Source organism: Leucoraja erinacea, chromosome 25 (genome assembly GCF_028641065.1).
Source record: "Leucoraja erinacea ecotype New England chromosome 25, Leri_hhj_1, whole genome shotgun sequence".
NCBI lineage: Eukaryota > Metazoa > Chordata > Chondrichthyes > Rajiformes > Rajidae > Leucoraja > Leucoraja erinaceus.
Window position 1 is genome coordinate 30,014,115 of NC_073401.1, and position 19,836 is coordinate 30,033,950.

General features: G+C 46.6%; 1 protein-coding gene across 4 annotated transcripts in view; it reads right to left on the bottom strand.

Moving 5' to 3' along the window:
- Positions 1-19,836, bottom strand: part of cltcl1 (clathrin, heavy chain-like 1) — an 88,110-nt gene that overhangs the window by 58,616 nt on the left and 9,658 nt on the right. For 3 of the 4 annotated variants that reach the window (XR_008725480.1, XM_055655418.1, XM_055655416.1), the window contains exons 2-6: positions 12,195-12,402; positions 8,047-8,315; positions 3,532-3,693; positions 2,435-2,548; positions 940-1,113 (exon numbers count right to left, since the gene is read on the bottom strand). Coding sequence is in view for 3 of the 4 variants with exons in the window: in XM_055655418.1 (XP_055511393.1) it covers positions 940-1,113; positions 2,435-2,548; positions 3,532-3,693; positions 8,047-8,315; positions 12,195-12,402 (927 nt within the window). In the remaining variant the exon portion in view is untranslated. Of the gene's footprint in view, positions 1-939; positions 1,114-2,434; positions 2,549-3,531; positions 3,694-8,046; positions 8,316-11,953; positions 12,030-12,194; positions 12,403-19,836 lie in introns of those variants that run through there. The other variant, XM_055655419.1, reaches the window with a different exon arrangement.

The following is a 19,836-nucleotide window of genomic DNA, read 5'->3' on the forward strand; positions in this document are numbered from 1 at the left end:
TCTCTGCCTCAGAGGGCGGTGGAGGGAGATTCACCGCCATTCGATGTGATCACGGCTGATCATCCCCAATCAGTACCCCGTTCCTGCCTTCTCCCCATATCCCCTGACTCCGCTATCTTTAAGAGCCCTATCTAGCTCTCTCTTGAAAGCATCCAGAGAACCGGCCTCCACCGTCCTCTGAGGCAGAGAATTCCACAGATTCACAACTCTCTGTGAGAAAAAGTGTTTCCTCATCTCCGTTCTAAATGGCTTACCCCTTATTCTTAAACTGTGGCCCCCGGTTTTGGACTCCCCCAACATCGGGAACATGTTTCCTGCCTCTAGCGTGTCTAAGCCCTTAACAATCTTATATGTTTCACTTAGATCTCCTCTCATCCTTCTAAACTCCAGCGTGTACAAGCCCAGCCGCTCCATTCTCTCAGCACATGACAGTCCCGCCACCCCGACAATTAACCTTGTAAACCTACGCTGCACTCCCTCAATAGCAAGAATGTCCTTCCTCAAATTAGGGGACCAAAACTGCACACAATACTCCAGGTGTGGTCTCGCTAGGGCTCTGTATAACTACAGAAGTTTAGATATGTTTTTGTTCGTCTTTTATTATTTCTATTTTCATCTTAAAATGAACGTATTTAAAATACCAAAGAGTACAAGAAGATTCAACGAAATAATCCTATATCTAATTGAAGTTTCTTGGATGCGGCCTTATTAGATTACAGCTAACTTCATGCGGCCTTCCAACATGAAAAGGTTCCCCACCCCTGGTCTAGTCTATTGTCACGCGTACCGAGGTACAGTGAAAAGCTTTTGTTGCGTGCTATCCAGTCAGCGGAAAGGCAATACACGATTACATACACGAGCCGTCCACAGTGTACAGATACATGATAAGGGGATAGCGTTTAGTGCAAGGTAAAACCAGTAAATCAACAGATTAAATACCTGGCCTTTTTTATTGACTCCAATAATACCAGAGGTTGGTTCATGAGGTGCAGTAACAAAGATGGTCTCAGCACTGATACGGTTCATGTAGATGCAGGCACCAGACTCCAGGTCATACAAGTGGATGTACCCATATTTTGTAATCAGATATATAACGCCATATTTAGCTCCAATCTGCCAAATAAGAAAACATAATAAAATCCACCGTTGACGAGCAAATTGCACCCCATTACAAGGTTAATCACTTTACAGTACACTCTGAGCAAGAGTAAGAATTCTGACAGACAAAGAATGCCATCTGTCTCCTCAGTAACTTCAGCGGGTCCTTAGGCATCACATCTGTGATGAACATGGAAGGCATTGCAGAGGTTTGAAAATTGGATTAGATCCACCCCAAAGCAAGCGTTGTCTGCGGAGGGAAATCATCGCCAGGACATTAGAGAACATTGAGACACATCCGCCAGGTCTGCTCCGGGCAACCACTGCTGGCTTCTTTCCGATAACTTGACAGTCCTGTGCAGCGTATATTATTTATTGAAATCTTTGCCCATCCTTGCTAAATGCATCCATTCTCTGTACTGTACGACATTAAAATTGAATCTGGTCTGAATTAGGCAAACACAGCCAATGCTGCATGCTAACTAACTTGACATCTTACAGTGGTATCAGAACTTGCATTCATCCATTTCAACATACTATGGCAAACTGAACTCATCTTACAGATGAGATGGCCCATCTTCAAATACTATGGCACTGAAGAAGGAGATGGCCCAGATATGCTATTTATTTATGCAATAAAGGTGCTAGAATGGTTCTGGAAAGGACACAAAATGCTGGAGTACCTGCGCTGGTCAGGCTTGCATCTTTGTCGGACATGGGCACGTGACGTTTTGGGTCAAAACCCTTCTTCGGACAGACTTTGAAGGGTCTCAACCCGAAACGTCACCGAGACAGAGAATGAAGAAGGGTCTTGATCTGAAACATCACCTACCCATATTCTGTGGAGATAATGCCCGTCCTGCTGAGTTACTCCAGCACTGTGTCCCCTTTTGTGGAATAGCATCCCTCCTCCCATCAGAACTGCCCCCTCCATCGACTCCTTTAAGTCGAGACTAAAAACTCACCTCTACTCCCAAGCCTTTCTTGACGTCTTCTGAGCGAGGGCTATATGTATGTAGTGATGTTTGTATTTAATCTATGGACCACTGTTGCTTGTTATACTATTCTTAAACCAATGTAAAGCACTTTGACCAACGAGAGTTGCTTTTTTAAATGTGCTATAGAAATAAAAGTGACTTGACTTTTGTGTATTAACCTGCATCTGCAGTTCTTTATCTTCAGAATGGTTCAGGTAGTGTTTGCAAATAGAAAGGGAATGTTTCATGGCAATTACCCTGCTGTTTCTGAGGCAGCAGCTCAAGTAGAATTGATGGGGTGGATTCCTCATGTTACACTAAGATGGGAGAAGGTTTCGACTGCGAAACCGGTTACTTACCTGCATTGCCACTGGGAAGTCGGTTTGAGCCTCGGGAGGAAAGAACACGTCCACCGCTCTCTTGGTGAAGGGCTGATTTCCAGCAGCAGGCTGACCTACTTCTATTATGTGCAGCTGCAAGAGATTTCACAAGTTTGTTTGAAGAAGACAGCATATTAATCTTAGCCGCAAAATTCAGGTGCATAGGGTTTGAAAGTATGATACAGATGGGTTCAAACTCGCATGGAGATTGCAATCAATAAATCGAATTGGTTTAGGTGTATTGTTTCCACGTGCACCGAGGTACAGCCAACAGTTCCATTTTGCATGCTATTCGAACAAATCAGATATACCACACATGGATGCAATCAGTTTAGATTCAGGTACAATGCATAGAGCAAAGGGTGCAGAATATAGTTCTCAGCATTGTAGTGCATCAGTTCCTTAGACAAAGTCCAATCTCCTCAATGGGGTAGAGGTGAATCGGACAGTACCCTAGATTATGGAAGGGCCGTTCAGAAGTCTGATAACGGAGGGGAAGAAGCTGTTCCCGAGTCTGGTGGTGATCGCTTTCAAGCTTCTGTACCTTCTGCCGGACGGGAGCGGGGATGAAGAAGGAATGACCGGGGTGGGACAAGTATTTGATTATGTTGGCTGCTTTTCTGAGGCAACGTGGTGTAGATGGAGTCAATGGCGGGGAGTCTGGTCTGTGTGCGATGGGACTGGGCTACATACAGAGGTGAATCCAGCAGTACCTTAGATTACGAAAGGACTGTTAGGAAGCCAAATAACATAGTGGAAAAAGCTGTTCCTGAGTCTGGTGGTGCTCGTTTTTAAGCTTCTGTACCTTCTGCCGGACGGGAGTGGAATGAGGAAGGAATGACCGGGGTGGGACAGGGACAAGTCTTTGATTATGTTGGCTGCTTTTCCAAGGCAGCGTGGATGCAGTCAGTGGTGGTGTGCGCGTGGCGGACTGTGCTACGTCCACAACTCGCGGCAATTCCTCGCGGCTTTGGGCCGAGCTGTGATGCACCCCAACAGGATGCTTTCCAAGGTGCATTTATGAAGGGACGAGACAAATGCAAGATGCAGATGAATACGCTGACACTAGAGCTTACCTTCCCCCCGGCTTGACTGCGAACCGCAAAGCAAAATAGGGTTGATGGCAAAGGATTCTCTTCCAGCTTGAAGTCAGCAAAAGCAGCCGCATGGCCTTCAATCGGCTGCGATACCTTCCGGTCCACAGAATAGAGCTGCATCGCACCAACCACTCGGTTTTGCTAAATGAGGGGGAAAAAAAAAAAAGATTGAAAGGAACTTCCTCAGGAACATCAGCGTTGAAATTAATGACACGGTCACAACTTGCAGCTGACTAGCAAGGGCATGAGAGAAGATATTGCAACTTTCCCTACGTTAGACTAAACTAGCGTGGACCCTTGTTATCCAACCACAGCCGGCACAACTCAAAATCTTTAGCAGTTCTGCAGTTTGGGTATTAAATAGGCATTTAGCATCATATTCCATCATGGGTTGTTAGGCAATTGTAACACAACAGAAGGGTCCCGACACGAAATGTCACCTATTCCTTTTCTCCACAGATGCTGACTCTGCCTGCTGAGTTACTCCAGCTTTTTGTATGTGTCTTCAGAATTAATGCTTTTGAGCGGGCTGGGTAGATTCCGATTTACAATAGATATCCCTCTTCCTTTAGCTGCCCCACTGAACATTTCAGTCATTCAAGCAGGGTGGCGCAGCGGCAGAGACGCTGGTTCGATCCCGACTATGGGGGCGTGGACTTGCGTGGACTTTGTACATTCTCCCTGTGACCTCGTGGGTTTTCTCTGGGTGCTTGGGTTTCCTCCACAAGGTTAATTGGCTTCTGTAAATTGTCCCTAGTGTGTAGGATTCCAGGAATGAGTGGGTCGGCATACGATGAGCGCTTGATAGCACTGGGCCTGTACACGCTGGAGTTTAGAAGGTTGAGGGGGGGGGGGCTCATTGAAACTTACAGAATAATGAAAGGCATAGATATGTGGAGAGGATGTTTCCACTGGTGGGAGAGTCTAGGACCAGAGGTCGCAGCCAAAGAATTAAAGGGCACGCTTTTAGAAAGGAGGCGGGGCGGAACTTCTTTAGTCAGAGGGTGGTTAATTTGTGGAACTCATTGCCACAGAGGGCTGAGGAGGCCAAGTCAGTGGATATTTTTAAGACAGAGTTAGACAAATTCTTGATTAGAACGGGTGGCAAGGGTTATGGGGAGAAGGCAGGAAAATGGGCTTAGGAGGCAGAGATCAGTCCATGATTGAATGGCGGAGTAGACTGGATGGGCCGAATGGCCTAATTCTACTCCTATAACTTGTGAACATGTTTGATAGCGCTGGTGTACGGGGTGATCGCTGGTCGGCACGGACTCAAGTGCCCGTTTCCGCGCTGTATCTCTATAGTCTAACGCATCTATAAAAAAGGAAATTATGGGCATGATAAGAGAATCACTTTCTTCTTGACTAGACCCCGGGCACACGTGCCAGTCCTTTCATCAATTGAAGATAGCAAGGCTCTGCTTGGCAGAGAGCACAACCTTACGTTAAGGCACCAATATTAATGCAATGCATGGCAGGAGCTGCTGGCTGGCAATTCAAGTACCTTCCTCCTCTTCAGTGTTGATGTTAGGAAAGCAGCAGTGAAACCAGTTCACAACATCTCCAGGTTAGCAATACGCTGGAGAGAACCGTTTCTAAAGGCTTAAAATGAGAAGGGGCAAGATCAAGTTACACAGACATGGCCACAATGCACTGCTACTCATCCACCTGGTAGCTGGTGTTTGGAGATACAGCGTGGAAACCGCCCTTTCGGCCCACCGTGTGCGTTAGCATTACAACACCAAAGTTATCCATCAAGTCAAAAAAACTGCTCTCATTAGTGCCGAGATACTCCTCAGCATTAACGAGAGCCTTGGAAAAAGTGACAGCTTTTGTAAAGTATTTTATATAATGTTTTATTATTAATGTTAGATGTCAACAAAATAGAGAGAGTACAGAGGAGATTTACTAGAATGTTGCCTGGGTTTCAGCAACTAAGTTACAGAGAAAGGTTGAACAAGTTAGGGCTTTATTCTTTGGAGCACAGAAGGTTAAGGGGGGGGACTTGATAGAGGTTTTTTAAATGATGAGAGGGATAGACAGAGTTGACGTGGAAAAGCTTTTCCCACTGAGAGTAGGGAAGATTCAAACAAGGGGACATGACCTGAGAATTAAGGGACTGAAGTTTAGGAGTAACATGAGGGGGAACTTCTTTACTCAGAGAGTGGTAGCTGTGTGGAATGAGCTTCCAGTGAAGGTGGTGGAGGCAGGTTCATTTTTATCATTTAAAAATAAATTGGATAGTTATATGGACGGGAAGGGAATGGAAGGTTATGGTCTGAGCGCAGGTATATGGGACTAGGGGAGAATATGTGTTCGGCACGGACTAGAAGGGTCGAGGTGGCCTGTTTCCATGCTGTAATTGTTATATGGTTATATGTTTTTTTTGTGTCATTCCTACCTGTCACTGTATGTCATTGCCACTTGCGGGCGGAGCACCAAGGCAAATTCCTTGTATGTGAATACTTGGCCAATAAACGTATTCATTCATTCACTAGACATAGTGGGGACTTCAGGAGATTTCACATGTGCAATTTGACCACAAAACATTAGATGTTACACAGGGAAAAGCCACACCAAACACTTGCATTACAGAGCCTTTATCACTTCAGCTATTTAAGTACTTTGGGGGTGGGGGGGGGCGTGGGAATTGACACAAAGTGCTGGAGTCCCTCAGCAGGTCGGGCAGCATCTCTGGAGAACATGAATAGAGGCGAAGGTAGACACAAAATGCTGGAATAACTCAGGGAGACAGGCGGCATCTCTGGAGAGAAGGAATGGGTGACGTTTCGGGTCGAGACCCTTCTTCAGACCCACCTCGACCTGAAACGTCACCCATACCTTCTCTCCAGAGATGCTGCCTGTCCCGCTGAGTTACTCCAGCAATTTGTGTCTACCTTCGATCTAAACCAGCATCTGCAGTTCTTTCCAACACATGGATAGGGGCGATTCTGAAGGAATGTCACCCATCCATGTTTCCCAGAGATGCCAACTGACCCACCGAGTTACTCCAGCGGTCCGTCTGTTTTTTCTGTTGTAAAGAAGCATCTGCAGTTCGTGTTTCCAAGTACTTTGGAAATTTCTCACTGCCGTGGTGCAGAGAAAGCAACGCTAATTTGGTCACACCAAGGTCAGCAAGAATGAATAGATAAACTGTTTTAGTAACTGAGATTGATAAGTATTGGCCTTACCAGCAGAGCACTAAAACAGGGCCAGTACCTTAGATTAGATTAGATTAGATTTGTTTATTGTCATTCAGACCTTTCGGTCTGAACGAAATTCTGTTTCCCTGCAGTCATACATATAATTAAAAAATGACAAAAACACACAATCAACACAAATTTAACATCCACCACAGTGAGTTCACCAAACACCTCCTCACTGTGGTGGAAGGCAAAATCTTAAAGTCTCTGGCTCTTCCCTCTTTGTTCTCCCTCTGCGCCGAGGCGACGGTTCAAACTCCGCGGGTGGTCGCTGCCTCGCCACAGCTCAGAGGCCGAGTCAGGTCTCCGCTGCCTTCTCTGCGTGGTGGAGGCCGGTTCTCTGGATGCTTTCAAGAGAGAGCTAGATATATGGCTCTTAAAAATAGTGGAGTCAGGGGATATGTGGAGAAGGCAGGAACAGGGTACTGATTGGGGATGATCAGCCATGATCACATTGAATGGCAGTGCTGGCTCGAAGGGCAGAATGGCCTACTCCTGCACCTATTGTCTATTGTGTAGCAAGTAGGATTTCTAATGTACAGAAAATGGCATTGCTAATCTCCAACGGGTGGCACAGTGGTAAGATACTTCCTTACAGCGCCAAAGACCCGGGTTCGATCCTGACCACGGGTGCTGTCTGTACAAAGTCTGCTCATTCTCCCCGGGACCTGCGTAGGTTTTCTCCGGGTGCTCCAGTTTCCTCCCACACTCCAAAGACGTACAGGTTTGTAGGTTAATTGACTTGGTGTAAATGTAAATTGTCCCTGGTACGTGTGGGATAGAGTTAGTGTGCGGGGATCGCTGGTCGGCACAGACTCGGTGGGCCGAAGGGCCTGCTTCTGCACTGTATCTCTAAACTAAACGCTGTACATTAAGAGTATTTGGGTTTTTGTTTTTTTTTGCCCCAGAACAATTCAAAGGCAAAGCAGCGAAGGAGATCAGGAAGGAAAATCGAAGGTAGACATAAATGCTGGAGAAACTCAGCGAGTAAGGCAGCATCTGTGGAGCGAAGGAAATAGGCGAAGGAAATAGGTGACGTTTCGGGTCGAGACCCCTTCGGGTCTCGACCCGAAACGTCGCCTATTTCCTTTGCTCCATAGATGCCGCCTCACCCTCTGAGTTCCTCCAGCATTTTTGTCTACCAGCCAAGGAGTTCAGTTCAGTTCAGTTTATTGTCACGTGTACCGAGGTACAGTGAAATACTTTATCCAGTCAGCAGAAAGACAATGCATGATCACAGACAGGCGATAAGGGAATAACGTTTCAGGAGGAAAATGTTACAATAACTTACCTGCGCTGAGATTCCAATGAGCAGCAGCCACTTCTGCTGAAGGTCTGTGCGGTAGTTAATGACCTGACAGCCGGCTAGGCTGGCGTGCCTGTCAAACATCTTCTGTGGGTGAGAGTCACCTTCCATGCTCCAGTGGAAGACGGCAGTCTCGGTAACTAGGGCAACTGTGTTCAAGGAGATCCACTTCCAGAACGTCACTTCTTCAGCCATGGTGTGGGCCTTGACTTTGCTCTTCATCTCAATGTTAAATATCTGTAGTGTTTTTCCAGCTATTGTTTGCAAACAGATCAAGTTAATACACCAGTCCCCTTCACTGCAATGATTTTAACGGCCCAAATTTTAGAACGGAGACGAGGAAACAATTTTTTTTTAGAACGGAGAGGAGGAAACACCTTTTCTCACAGGGAGCGGTGAGTCTGTGGAATTCTCTGCCTCAGAGGGCGGTGGAGGCAGGTTCTCTGGATGCTTTCAAGAGAGAGCTAGATAGGGCTCTTAAAGATGGTGGAGTCAGGGGATATGGGGAGAAGGCAGGAACGGGGTACTGATTGGGGATGATCAGCCACGATCACATTGAATGGCGGTGCTGGCTCGAAGGGCCAAATGGCCTCCTCCTGCACCTATTGTCATTGTCTTCCCACTGACTTGTTAGCATGCAACAAAAGCTTTTCACTGTACCTCGGTACGCGTGACAATAAGCTAAACTACTAGTTGATGTTATGGGTTATTATTAGTCTTTCACTGCTCCAAGAAAAAAAAATGTAATTAATTTTTCTAAATTACTTTTCTAACAGGTCTGCGGTTCAAAAACTTCGTCAGCACTTAAATGTCATCACCTGGTTGGTAACTTAAAAGCACCATAGTGTTTTCAAGCCTCAATAAAATAATCATGCAATTATTTCTTAAAGATGTTCTAATCTTGGCTGCAGCCAACTAGGAAAATTGTGGTGTGAAAGCAGTCAATTCAATATTGAGGGGAGGCTTGGTGCAATTTTAGAAAGCAGGTCTTCACACACTCTGCAAAGACACACAGTGCTGGAGTAACTCAGCAGGTCAGGCAGCATCTCGGGGACAAGAGGTATAGGTGACGTTTCGGGTTAAGGGCCTCGACCTATTCCTTTTCTCCAGAGATGCTGCCTGACCCGCGGAGTTACTCCAGCATGTTGCGTCTATCGTCAGTGTAAACCAGCATCTGCAGTCCTTCCTTCACACCCCGTAATCTGCCTATGCTTCCCAGACCACAGTCAGAGCTCACGGTTGCCCATTTTCCACTGTAGTTGCCCAATTGTCAAGCTACTTGGATATCAGCAACAATGACAAAACAAATTTAGGATTAAGCTATCATGGTGGGACTCTGCAGCCTCACCAGATCACCTCAAGTGTTGCCAGACCCATTTCACGGGTCGGAATAACTGGAGTTTGGTTGGTAGGTGGCAATAGTTTGCGGTTCTTTGGCACAGTGGTCAGCTGGGTTCACAATTATTTTGATTTTTTATAGCCATTTAGAACGGAGATGAGGAAACATTTTTTCACACAGAGAGTTGTGAGTCTGTCGAATTCTCTGCCTCAGAGGGCGGTGGAAGCCGGTTCTCTGGAAACTGTCAAGAAAGAGCTAGATAGGGCTCTTAAAGATAGCGGAGTCAGGGGATATGGGGAGAAGGCAGGAACGGGGTACTGATTGTGGATGATCAGCCATGATCACATTGAATGGCGGTGCTGCTTGAAGGGCCGTAAGGCCTACTCCTGCACCTATTGTCTAAAGGCAGTTCCCAATGAAGATGTGACCCAAATTCTCCCTGCAGGCTGAAATATCAAACTATTCACACAGGGGGATGCATACAACAGCAGAATCACTGATTATAAACCACACATGCCGATTCACACTCCACACATTATTTACAAACACACAGTGCAAAACTAGACAAAATCTTGCTCGGGTATATCCGCTTCTGGGCACTGCCAAAGCTACTCCAGAAGAGAACTGCAAGCTTTTTTACAAAACACTTTTTCCACAGTACAACGATGGAATAACAGTGCACAGCCCACCACAGACATTGCATGCATGAATTAAAAAGGTCATTCCCATCACATGGCAAACAATTATCAGCAACTTTTAAACACATTTCAATCAATTTGGATCACCCACAAACACAGTCCAAATACTGGGGCCAGAGGCTTAGCTCAACCACTATTTGCATCAGATCTGAAGGGATTTGGCATTTATCTGATGGCAGGAGATTGCCAATGAAGGTTTTCAGAAACAGAGAGGCCACCTATTTATATGACAGGGCAGTTGATCACATGCCGTCTTGTGTACTTGGCCTAAAAGTTTAACCTTACATTAGCTCGGAAGCTTAGTTTATGTGCTTTTAGAACCGCATTTTAAAATATTTTTACACTTGAAGGCTGAGCGGTACAGTTGCTGGCTTACAGCGTCAGGGACCCGGGTTCGATCCTGATTACGGGCGTTGTCTGTACGGAGTTTGTACATTCTCCCCGTGACCTGCGTGGGTTTTCCCGTGCGCTCCGGTTTCCTCCTACACTACAAAGACGTACAGGTTTTGTAGGCTAATTGACTTGGTCCCTATTGTGTGTGGGATAGTATAAGTGTGCAGGGATCGCTGGTCGGCGCGGGACTCGGTGAGACAATAGGCCCTGTTTCCGCACTGTAAATGGCACACAGACCTAATTAAAATGCCAATTAAATAATATGGAATTCAATGATTGAACATTCACAGTTCAAGCTTGTAATTACTGGTGAAGTAACCCTGCAAGAATTAATGTAGAAGGCACGTTCCACTCACAAGAGTGGAAGCAAGTCATCCTCAATGCTGAGAGGATAACTGGCCAACAACAGCAACTGATGTCCCTATAATTACCATACAGTGCACCAGTGTCTGGGTTGACATTCTGTGCTGGATAAAGAGCAGCAAAGATTTCAGAGGACCATGCCAGGACTCGAGGTTGGGCAGGCAAGGACTTTATTCCTTAGAGCGCAGGAGCTTAGAAGGTGATCTTATAGAGGTGGATAAGATCACAAGGGGAATTGATAGGGTCAATGCATAGTCTTTCATCCTAGATGGAGGGAATCAAGAGCCAAAAGACATAGGTTTAAGGTGAACGGGGAAAGATTTAATAATAACTTGAGAGGCAACTGTTTCGCTGAGAGGGTGGTGGGTATATGGAACGAGGTGCCAGATGCATTTTGGACAGGTGCGTGGATAGGAAGGTTTTAGAGCAGGGGTGTCAAGCTCATTTTAGGTCACGGGCCGGATTGGGCAAAATGCGACATCATGCGGGCCGGATCAGCTGTGCACGAGTCAGCCGGCCCGAGGCCAAAGGGAGCACAGTGCCGCCATCTTGTCTGTTTGACAGTGGTTGCCGGGGACAACCGGCCCCATGGCAACCGCGGGAGCGGAGGAGCGGCCCCTGCCGGCAGCGCAGACAGCGGTGGGAGAGAGAGCGGGTGCCGTACAGATACATAATAAAGGGTCATGAATATACCCCCCCCCCCAAATCATCCCATGGGCTGGTAGTTTGGTACCCCTGTTTTAGAGGGACACGACCCAACTGCAAGCAAATGGAACTAGATTCGATGGGGGATCATGGTCGGCTGAGACAGGTTGGACACCTTTCAGTGTTGCAAGACTCTATAACCCTTCAGTTAGCTCATTGCTACATTTCAAGTCTGAAGCAATAGGCTCCACTGCCATGCCAATGGGGCTGTCAACGTGATGGCCAGATAGCCCAAACACAATGCTACCTGACTGGTAAATTGGGATGCTGGAAATCTATTGCAGCTTAGTATAGATCTTGGAATCGACCAGATCAAGTTTCCGATCCTCCTGCAAATTTGGATGCACCGTTGAGCATTGCTTATTCGCCGATACATTGTTTAGAAAGTGCTTACATTAAGTTGATGAGGTTTGCTTAGAATGAAAAGACCCACAAGAGGATTTACTGCCACAGAACAAAGAACTCACCATCTGAAATGGAGACAAGAGAGCAGGAAGAAAAATATATCAGTAACAAAAAATAAAACAGATGGCAATAGCATTAAACATTGCCTAATGTCTACAATATGTTACTTGGTAATCTGCTGATGGAAAGCTATGCTATTGGAGCGACATGGATTATTCCGGGGTGCTTACCTTTCAGAGCGATCACTTTACTCGCTGGGTTCATGATGACGCTGTCAGCAGATATAGGTCGTCGGATTGGATTTGTTGGGTCATTCAGGTCAATGACGACCACCTGGGCCTGGTCTCCCACCTTCTCCCTGATGCAGATGAACTTGTCCGACTCCATAGTCAGGGTGCTGAACCCGATGTTGGCAGGGTTCACTCCTTGGTTCTGGAGCTGGAGGGGAAGACACCATAGCAACATGGAAAATAGGTGCAGTAGTAGGCCATTCGGCCCTTTGAGCCTACACCGCCATTCAATATGATCATGGCTGATCACCCAACTCAGTATCCTGCGGTCTGAAGAAGGGTTTCGGCCCGAAACGTTGCCTATTTCCTTCGCTCCATAGATGCTGCTGCACCCGCTGAGTTTCTCCAGCTTTTTTGTGTAACCTTCGATTCTCCAGCACCTGCAGTTCCCTCTTAAACTCAGTATCCTGTACCTGCCTTCTCTCCATACCCCCTAATCCCTTTAGCCACAAGGGCCACATCTAACTCCCTCTTAAATATAGCCAATGAACTGTGGCCTCAACTACTTTCTGTGGCAGAGAGTTCCACAGATTCACCACTCTCTGTGTGGAAAAAAAAATTCTCATCTCGGTCCTAAAAGACTTCCCCCTTATCCCATGTTTAGATCCCACCTCGTGGAAGGAAAGCTACCAGACCTGCATGCCAGAATAACTTGGTTCATTGTAACCCCACACTCCCATGTTAGTCTGCAATGGCCCGAGCACGGACCTTAGAAATTACACAGTCATTGGAACTGCAGCCCTGGTGTTCCATCGCGGAGCGGGGCAATTCATTGCCGGGGATCACCCAAAGAAGTGCTCCTACTGCCGGCCCGCGGCCTATAACATCGTGAAGCTGCAGTCTCCGGTGAGAATGTGGCTGATTCGGGAACTCCAAGCCGCGGAGTGCGTGTTCCGATCAGTCCTGACGTCGGAGTTTCGATCATCCCGATGAGAGGGCTTGTACATCGGGCCGCCCGTAGTGGCGACTACAGAGGGTTCGTGGCCCCGACCACGGGTGAACAAAGGAGGGGGACTGACTGAACGTTACTGGCTTCCATGACAGCAAGAATGTTGATCCCACTGTGGTGGATGTTTATGTTAAATTCTATTGTGTATTGTGCTCTTTTTTGATTGTATAGCTGCACGGTAACTCATTTCACTGCACCTTCATTGGAGCATGTGACAAATCAACTTGAACCTCCAACCTTGGTCAAGCACTGCCCAGTCAAGCAGTTAAAATGAATGCAGATTGTAGGGGTGGCACGCTGGCGGAGCAGTAGAGCTGTTGCCTTACAGCGCCAGAGATCCGGCATTGATCTGACTGTGGATGCTGTCTGTATGGAGTTTGTACGTTCTCTCCATGAGCACGTGGGTTTTCTCAAGGTGTTCCGGTTTCCTCCAACGCTCCAATGACGTACAGGTTTGCAGGTTAATTGGCTTTGGTAACATTTTTAATTTGTCCCCAGTGTGTGGGTTAGTGCTAATATACGGGGTGATTACTGGTCGGCGCAGACTCAGTGGGTCGAAGGAACTGTTTCTGCGATGTATTTGTAAAGTCTAAAGAGAATACAAGCCTGCCTGACTCTATAATAACTCTGAAGAAGGGTCTCGACCACAAACGTCGCCTACTTCCTTCGCTTCATAGATGCTGCCTCACCCGCTGAGTTTCTCCAGCATTTTTGTCTACCTTCCGTGTTAAAGTTCAGTACTTTGTTGACAAGCCCGGAAGCAATGTTGGAACTTAGTGTACTTCACGTCACCACACAGATGATACTGCCGTCACAGGGCAGTCTGCAAAACTGTGTGTTGATCTCACCATTCCGCATAAATAGTCTTGGTGACAATTTAAGGGGGGGCATTAGATTCACTCGAGCATGCGTGCTTATATAATGCCCGCAATCAATTTGTGCAGCATTTGTACAAAGCTGTATGATCTCTCTCTGGATATGGGGTTGAAGACGGCACAAAGCAGATTACCAAGGATACAATGGCAATGGACAGATCACAATATGAATGCAAGAGTAAATACGAGAGTTTTGCAAGCTGCACCATTCTCAAGCATGAACACAAGGTCAACACAGCTAAAGATTAAATAGCTTGAATGAATACTGACAGTATTTAATCGCAGTGGATGGAGCTTTGCAGACATGAAACCCCTTAAATGCTGTCGCACTGCAAGTCCTTTATCAGCTCCAAATTCCTACCATGAGGCAGTTACGGCAATTCACAAATCACTTTTGCCCGGTATTAATCTTGAGTGGGATATGCACACCTAGTCTTTGCCCTCAGATAAACACAAAAAGCTGGAGTAACTCAGCGGGTCAGACAGCACCTCTGGAGTGGAGGAATAGGTGACGTTTCAGGTCGAGACCCTTCTTCAGACTGAGTCAGGGGCAAGGGAAACGAGAGATATCGACAGTGATAACTAATGAAAGACATGCAAAAAAGTAACGACGATAAACGATGATAGTCTTTGTCCTCGTTATCTAGGGAGAACATATTTCTCATGAAGCCTTGAGACTTCGCAGAAACTATGAAATATTGTTTTTTGCTTTCTCCACTGCAAGAACCTCAGCTTCTCTGGTCTACCCAGTAAAGATCTTCGAGTTCTAAAGGAAATCTCCCCTGCTTCCTCAAAGGGGTTGCCCTGCATACAACTCGACAGCAGGCAACATTGTAGATTGTAGAAGGGCCCAGACACAAAACATGGCCTGTCCACGTCCTCCAGGGATGCTGTCTCACCTGCCAAGTTACTCTAGTTCTTTGTGTGTTTTTCCTTTGTCAATCAACATCTGCAGTTCCATAAGTTCATAAGTGATTGGAGCAGAATTAGGCCATTCGGCCCATTAAGTCTACTCTGCCATTTAATCATGGCTGATCTATCTTTCCCTCTCAACCCCATTCTCCTGCCTTCTCCCCATAAACCCCGACACCTGTACTAATCAAGAATCTATCTATCTTTGCCTCAAAAATATCCACTGACTTGGCTTCCACAGCATTCTGCGGCAATGAATTCCACAGATTCACCACCTTCTGACTAAAGAAATTCCTCCTCATCTCCTTCCGAAAGGAACGTCCTTTAATTTTGAGGCTATGACCTCTGGTCCTAGACTCTCCCAACAGTGGAAGCATCCTCTCCACATCCACTCCATCCAGACCCAGTTCCTCGTCTTTTTTAACAGTGCCGTCTCTAGCATGGCGAGGATTGATTTTGTATCTGATGGGTCAACTTCAACTGACAACAATGATTAAAAACTAATTTAACAATTCATCCCAAGAGTTACAAGAAGGTTTATGTTTTAACTGGAAGAGCATTAAAGCTCCAAACATAACCAGCGGACCGGTTTGCTTGATGAAATCAAATGTAATCTGGTTGACTGTATCACCTTCTGAAACAGGTTTCTTAATAATTTAGAAGGATGAGAGAGGATCTCATTGAAACATACAAGATTGTTAAGGGCTTGGACACACTAGAGGCAAGAAACATGTTCCCGATGTTGGGGGAGTCCAGAACCAGGGGCCACAGTGTAAGAATAAGGAGTAAGCAATTTAGAACGGAGACGAGGAAACACTTTTTCTCACAGAGAGTGGTGAGTATGTGGAATTCTCTGCGTCAGAGTGCGGTGGAGGCAGGTTCTCTGGATGCTTTCAAGAGAGAGCTAGATAGGGCTCTTAAAAATAGCGGAGTCAGGGGATATGGGGAGAAGGCAGGAACGGGGTACTGTTTGGGGATGATCAGCCATGATCACATTGAATGAGGGTGCTGGCTCGAAGGGCCAAATGGCCTACTCCTGCACCTATTGTCTAATTCCAACAGCACAATTTCATGAAGTCTTCAGACAGCCAAGACAGAAAACATCGACAAGCAGCAGGAATAAAAAAGATTAAAGGCATTCATTTGTTGCCACAGAAGGCTGCGGAGGCCAAGTCAATGGATATTTTTACGGCAGAGATGGATAGATTCCAGATTAGTACGGATGTCAAGGGTTATGGGGAGGAGGCAGGAGACTGGGGTTAGAAGGGAGAGATAGATCAGCCATGATTGAATGACGGAGTAGACTGGATGGGCCGAATGGCCTAATTCTGCTCCTATCACTTATGATCTTATCAGGGACATTATGGGAGGATGACTAATCACTAGAGACAAGCTAATTCTGTGCCTTGTTTTGCCTGTTGCTTAGTCTTAGTTAAAGCATGTCATTTGAGTGTAAAATTATTCTATTGCCTTCCGAGTTCGAGGAATCAAACAAGGCAAAACAGAAAAGGGATCTTTGTTCAGTTCCAGGAAAACCACAAATTTACTCCAAGGACAGAACAAGGGCTCCACAGAGGCAGTGTGGAACACACGCTGGAAAACCAGATCAGCTTCACCAATATCCACTATTTACACAAATTGAACAATTGTATTTTTGACGTTGAATGTGGAACCCTGTTGCATTTACTCACCATCTTAAAGTCACTTCCCGTAAACCAATTGACCAAACCTCAAACCACAGCCAAGGAACTAAAATGCTGAAGATGGTGCCACAATTAGCGATGTCCGCCACAAGACATGGAACGTCCCTGCAATGCGGTGGCTCACTATTCCCAACACTAACCAGATTATCACTGCCTGCTGTCTCCCCATCCACTGCCACTTAGACATTTCAATAGAACTATCTGCCTCGCATTGAAGCCTCAAGCCTGTCCGGCTGTTAAACAAGGCCTTCCAACTCAAAAGATGAGGAAGCTCACACTGGGTGAAGCCAAGAACCGCAAGATGAATGGAAAGATACTGAATTCCACAAAACCTTTCGTTTACTCTTTGTCACACAAAGGGTGATGGGTGTATGGAACGAGCTGTCAGAGGAGGTAATTGAGGCAGGGAATATCCCCACATTTAAGAAACAGTTTGACAGGCATATGGATAGAGACAGGTTTGGAGGAATATGGACCAAATTCTGGCAGATGGGACTAGTGTAGCTGGGACATGTTGGCTGGTGTGAGCAAGTTGGGCTGTAGGGCCTGTTTCCATGCTGTATCACTTTGACTCTACAACTCCTCCTTCCAGAGTGAAGGAACCCTGTTTCTGGCTGTGACCCTGATCTGGCAGTCTAGGTAAAGGCGATGTTTCAGCTCGAGACCCTTCTTCCGAATCGTCACCTATGTCTTTTTGCCAAAGATGTTGCCTGACCCGCTGAGTTTTTCCAGCATTTTGTGTCTGGTTTAGTATAGAGATACAGCGCTGAAACAGGCCCTTCGGCCCACCGAGTCCACACACATTAACTCTGCCCTACACGCACCAGGGACAATTTTACATTAACACCAAGCCAATTAACCTACAAACATGTACGTCTTTGGAGTGTGGGAGGAAACCGTGGATCTCGGAGAAAACAAATGCTGGTCACGTGGGGAGAACGTACAAACTCCGTACAGACAAGCACCCGTAGTCAGGATCGAACCCGGATCTCTGGTGGCTTAGCTCTACCGCTAAGCCACCGTGCCACCCATCTTTGGTTTAAACCACCATCAGCAGTGCCTTCCTACACAGTTTAGATAAAGATTCAAGATTGATTCCTTCCTCGCTCATGATTTAAAAAGTAGTGGCAGGAGTCTTCAAAATGCCAGGTAGAGACTCAATCTCCGCTATAAATTCATGAGGACAGCTCTTCTCTTGCAAGTGTTCACACGCTGCTTGCCTGCCACCTTAGTTGCTACAATCACACGTTTCCAGTACAAGTACCTTCTGAGCAACAACACTTTTCAATCTATTTTAAAAGTCCTCCACTTTAATACCGTCAGAGGGGAAAAAAAAGACACATCTTCCTACATTACAATCTATCTGTCATGGCCATGCCCCATTTTGTCTGGCCTCCTGAAGCCTCTTCTCAGTTTCTCATTTGCTCCACAAATGTTCAGAGGACAACCTCGGATCCACCACCGATTTTCCGGCGACTGGTTGTCCGGCACCTCCTTTAATCCGGACAAAATTACAAGAGCGCACTTGAAACCCCTTCCGGAACTAGGCTGGGAGAGGTTGGCCAATCTGGACCTCATGGGGACTTTTGCAGCCGAATTTGCCCACTGTGGCCAGGAATCTGGGACTCCAGCCCGGTCGGTCGGAACCAACAGATCCTTGCCCATAGCTGACATTTGTGGCTGATCGGTGTGAGTGGAACTCTGGAACTCCGGCCTGGCCGGAGTCGGCTGATCTGCCCCCATAGGCGACTCCCGAAGCCGACTTTGCGGGCCGGTATCTCGGCCCCCGTTGGACTCGTCTCAGAGACCATGACCTCTTTTGGTCCGGCAAAATGGACAATCCACAAAGGCTCTGGAACCAAGAGTGTCGGATAATTCATGGTGGGCCTGCACTGAATTTCTGGACACAGGATTCCAAATAAATTACAGTCCATCTTGCCAGACATCCACATTTTGGCAGAGATGCGGCCTGACCTGCTGAGTTATTCCAGCACTGTTTATTTTAAGCCTTTTCAGGTACTGCCAGGGTACACAGCAAATCAGAGTTCTTCATGAAACTTGTGACTGGCAATTACAGTAAATGCAGTAGCATGTTAGGTGTATTAATCCGTTTCCTCACGATTGCAAACCACACTGCCAATAAAAAATAATGTAAATGACACAGATGCACTGCAGAAAGCCTCCTATTGGTATGCATCACGTTGATTTGGCAACTGCTCAGCCCAAGCCCATAAGGAGTTGCGGAGCTGTGGAGTTCATGATGCAAACCAGCCTCCGTTAACTCCGTCTGCACTTCACTCTACCTCGGAGAATCGAGCAACGTAATCAAGGACCATTTATACCCTGGCCATTACCTCTTCTCCCCTCTCTAGTCAGACAGAAGATAGGTACAAAACTTGAAGGCACGTACTAAGAAACTCGGGAACAGCTTCTTCCCTGCTGTTAAGACACCTGAACAGTCTTCCTGTGTAATAGGTGGTAGACAAAAATGCTGGAGAAACTCAGCAGGTGAGACAGCATCTATGGAGCGAGGGAAATAGGCGACGTTTCGGGTCGAGACCCTTCTTCAGACCGATGTGGTGGTTAGGGGGGGCGGGAAGAAGAAAGGAAGAGGCGGAGTGTGGGCTGTGGGTGAGCTGGGAAGGGGAGGGGAAAGCAGGGATCGCCTGAAATTGGAGAAGTCAATGATCATACTGCTGGGGTGTAAACTACCCAAGCGAAATATGAGGTGCTGCTCCTCCAATTTACGGTGGGACTCACTCTGGCCATCCTGTATAATCGGGATCTGTGATCTCCCAACCTACTGCATCGAGACACTTGCACTATCTGTTGTAGTTGTGCATGGTTTGGTTAGACTAACGCATGGAATAATTTGATTGGATAGCATGCAAAACAAAGCTGTTCCACTGTCTCTCGGTGTGTACAATGATAGCCCAATACTAAATTTACAGGACAACATTTACAATTCATTGAGTTTATGGACCTTGCCTCTAACCCAAATGGAGGTTAAAAGGAAAAGAATCCACACACGTGTCGACACAAAAATCTCGAGTAACTCCGCAGGTCAGACAGCATCTCTGGAGAAAAGGAATAGGTGGAGTCACCAATTCCTTTTCTACAGAGATGCTGTCAGACCTGCAGAG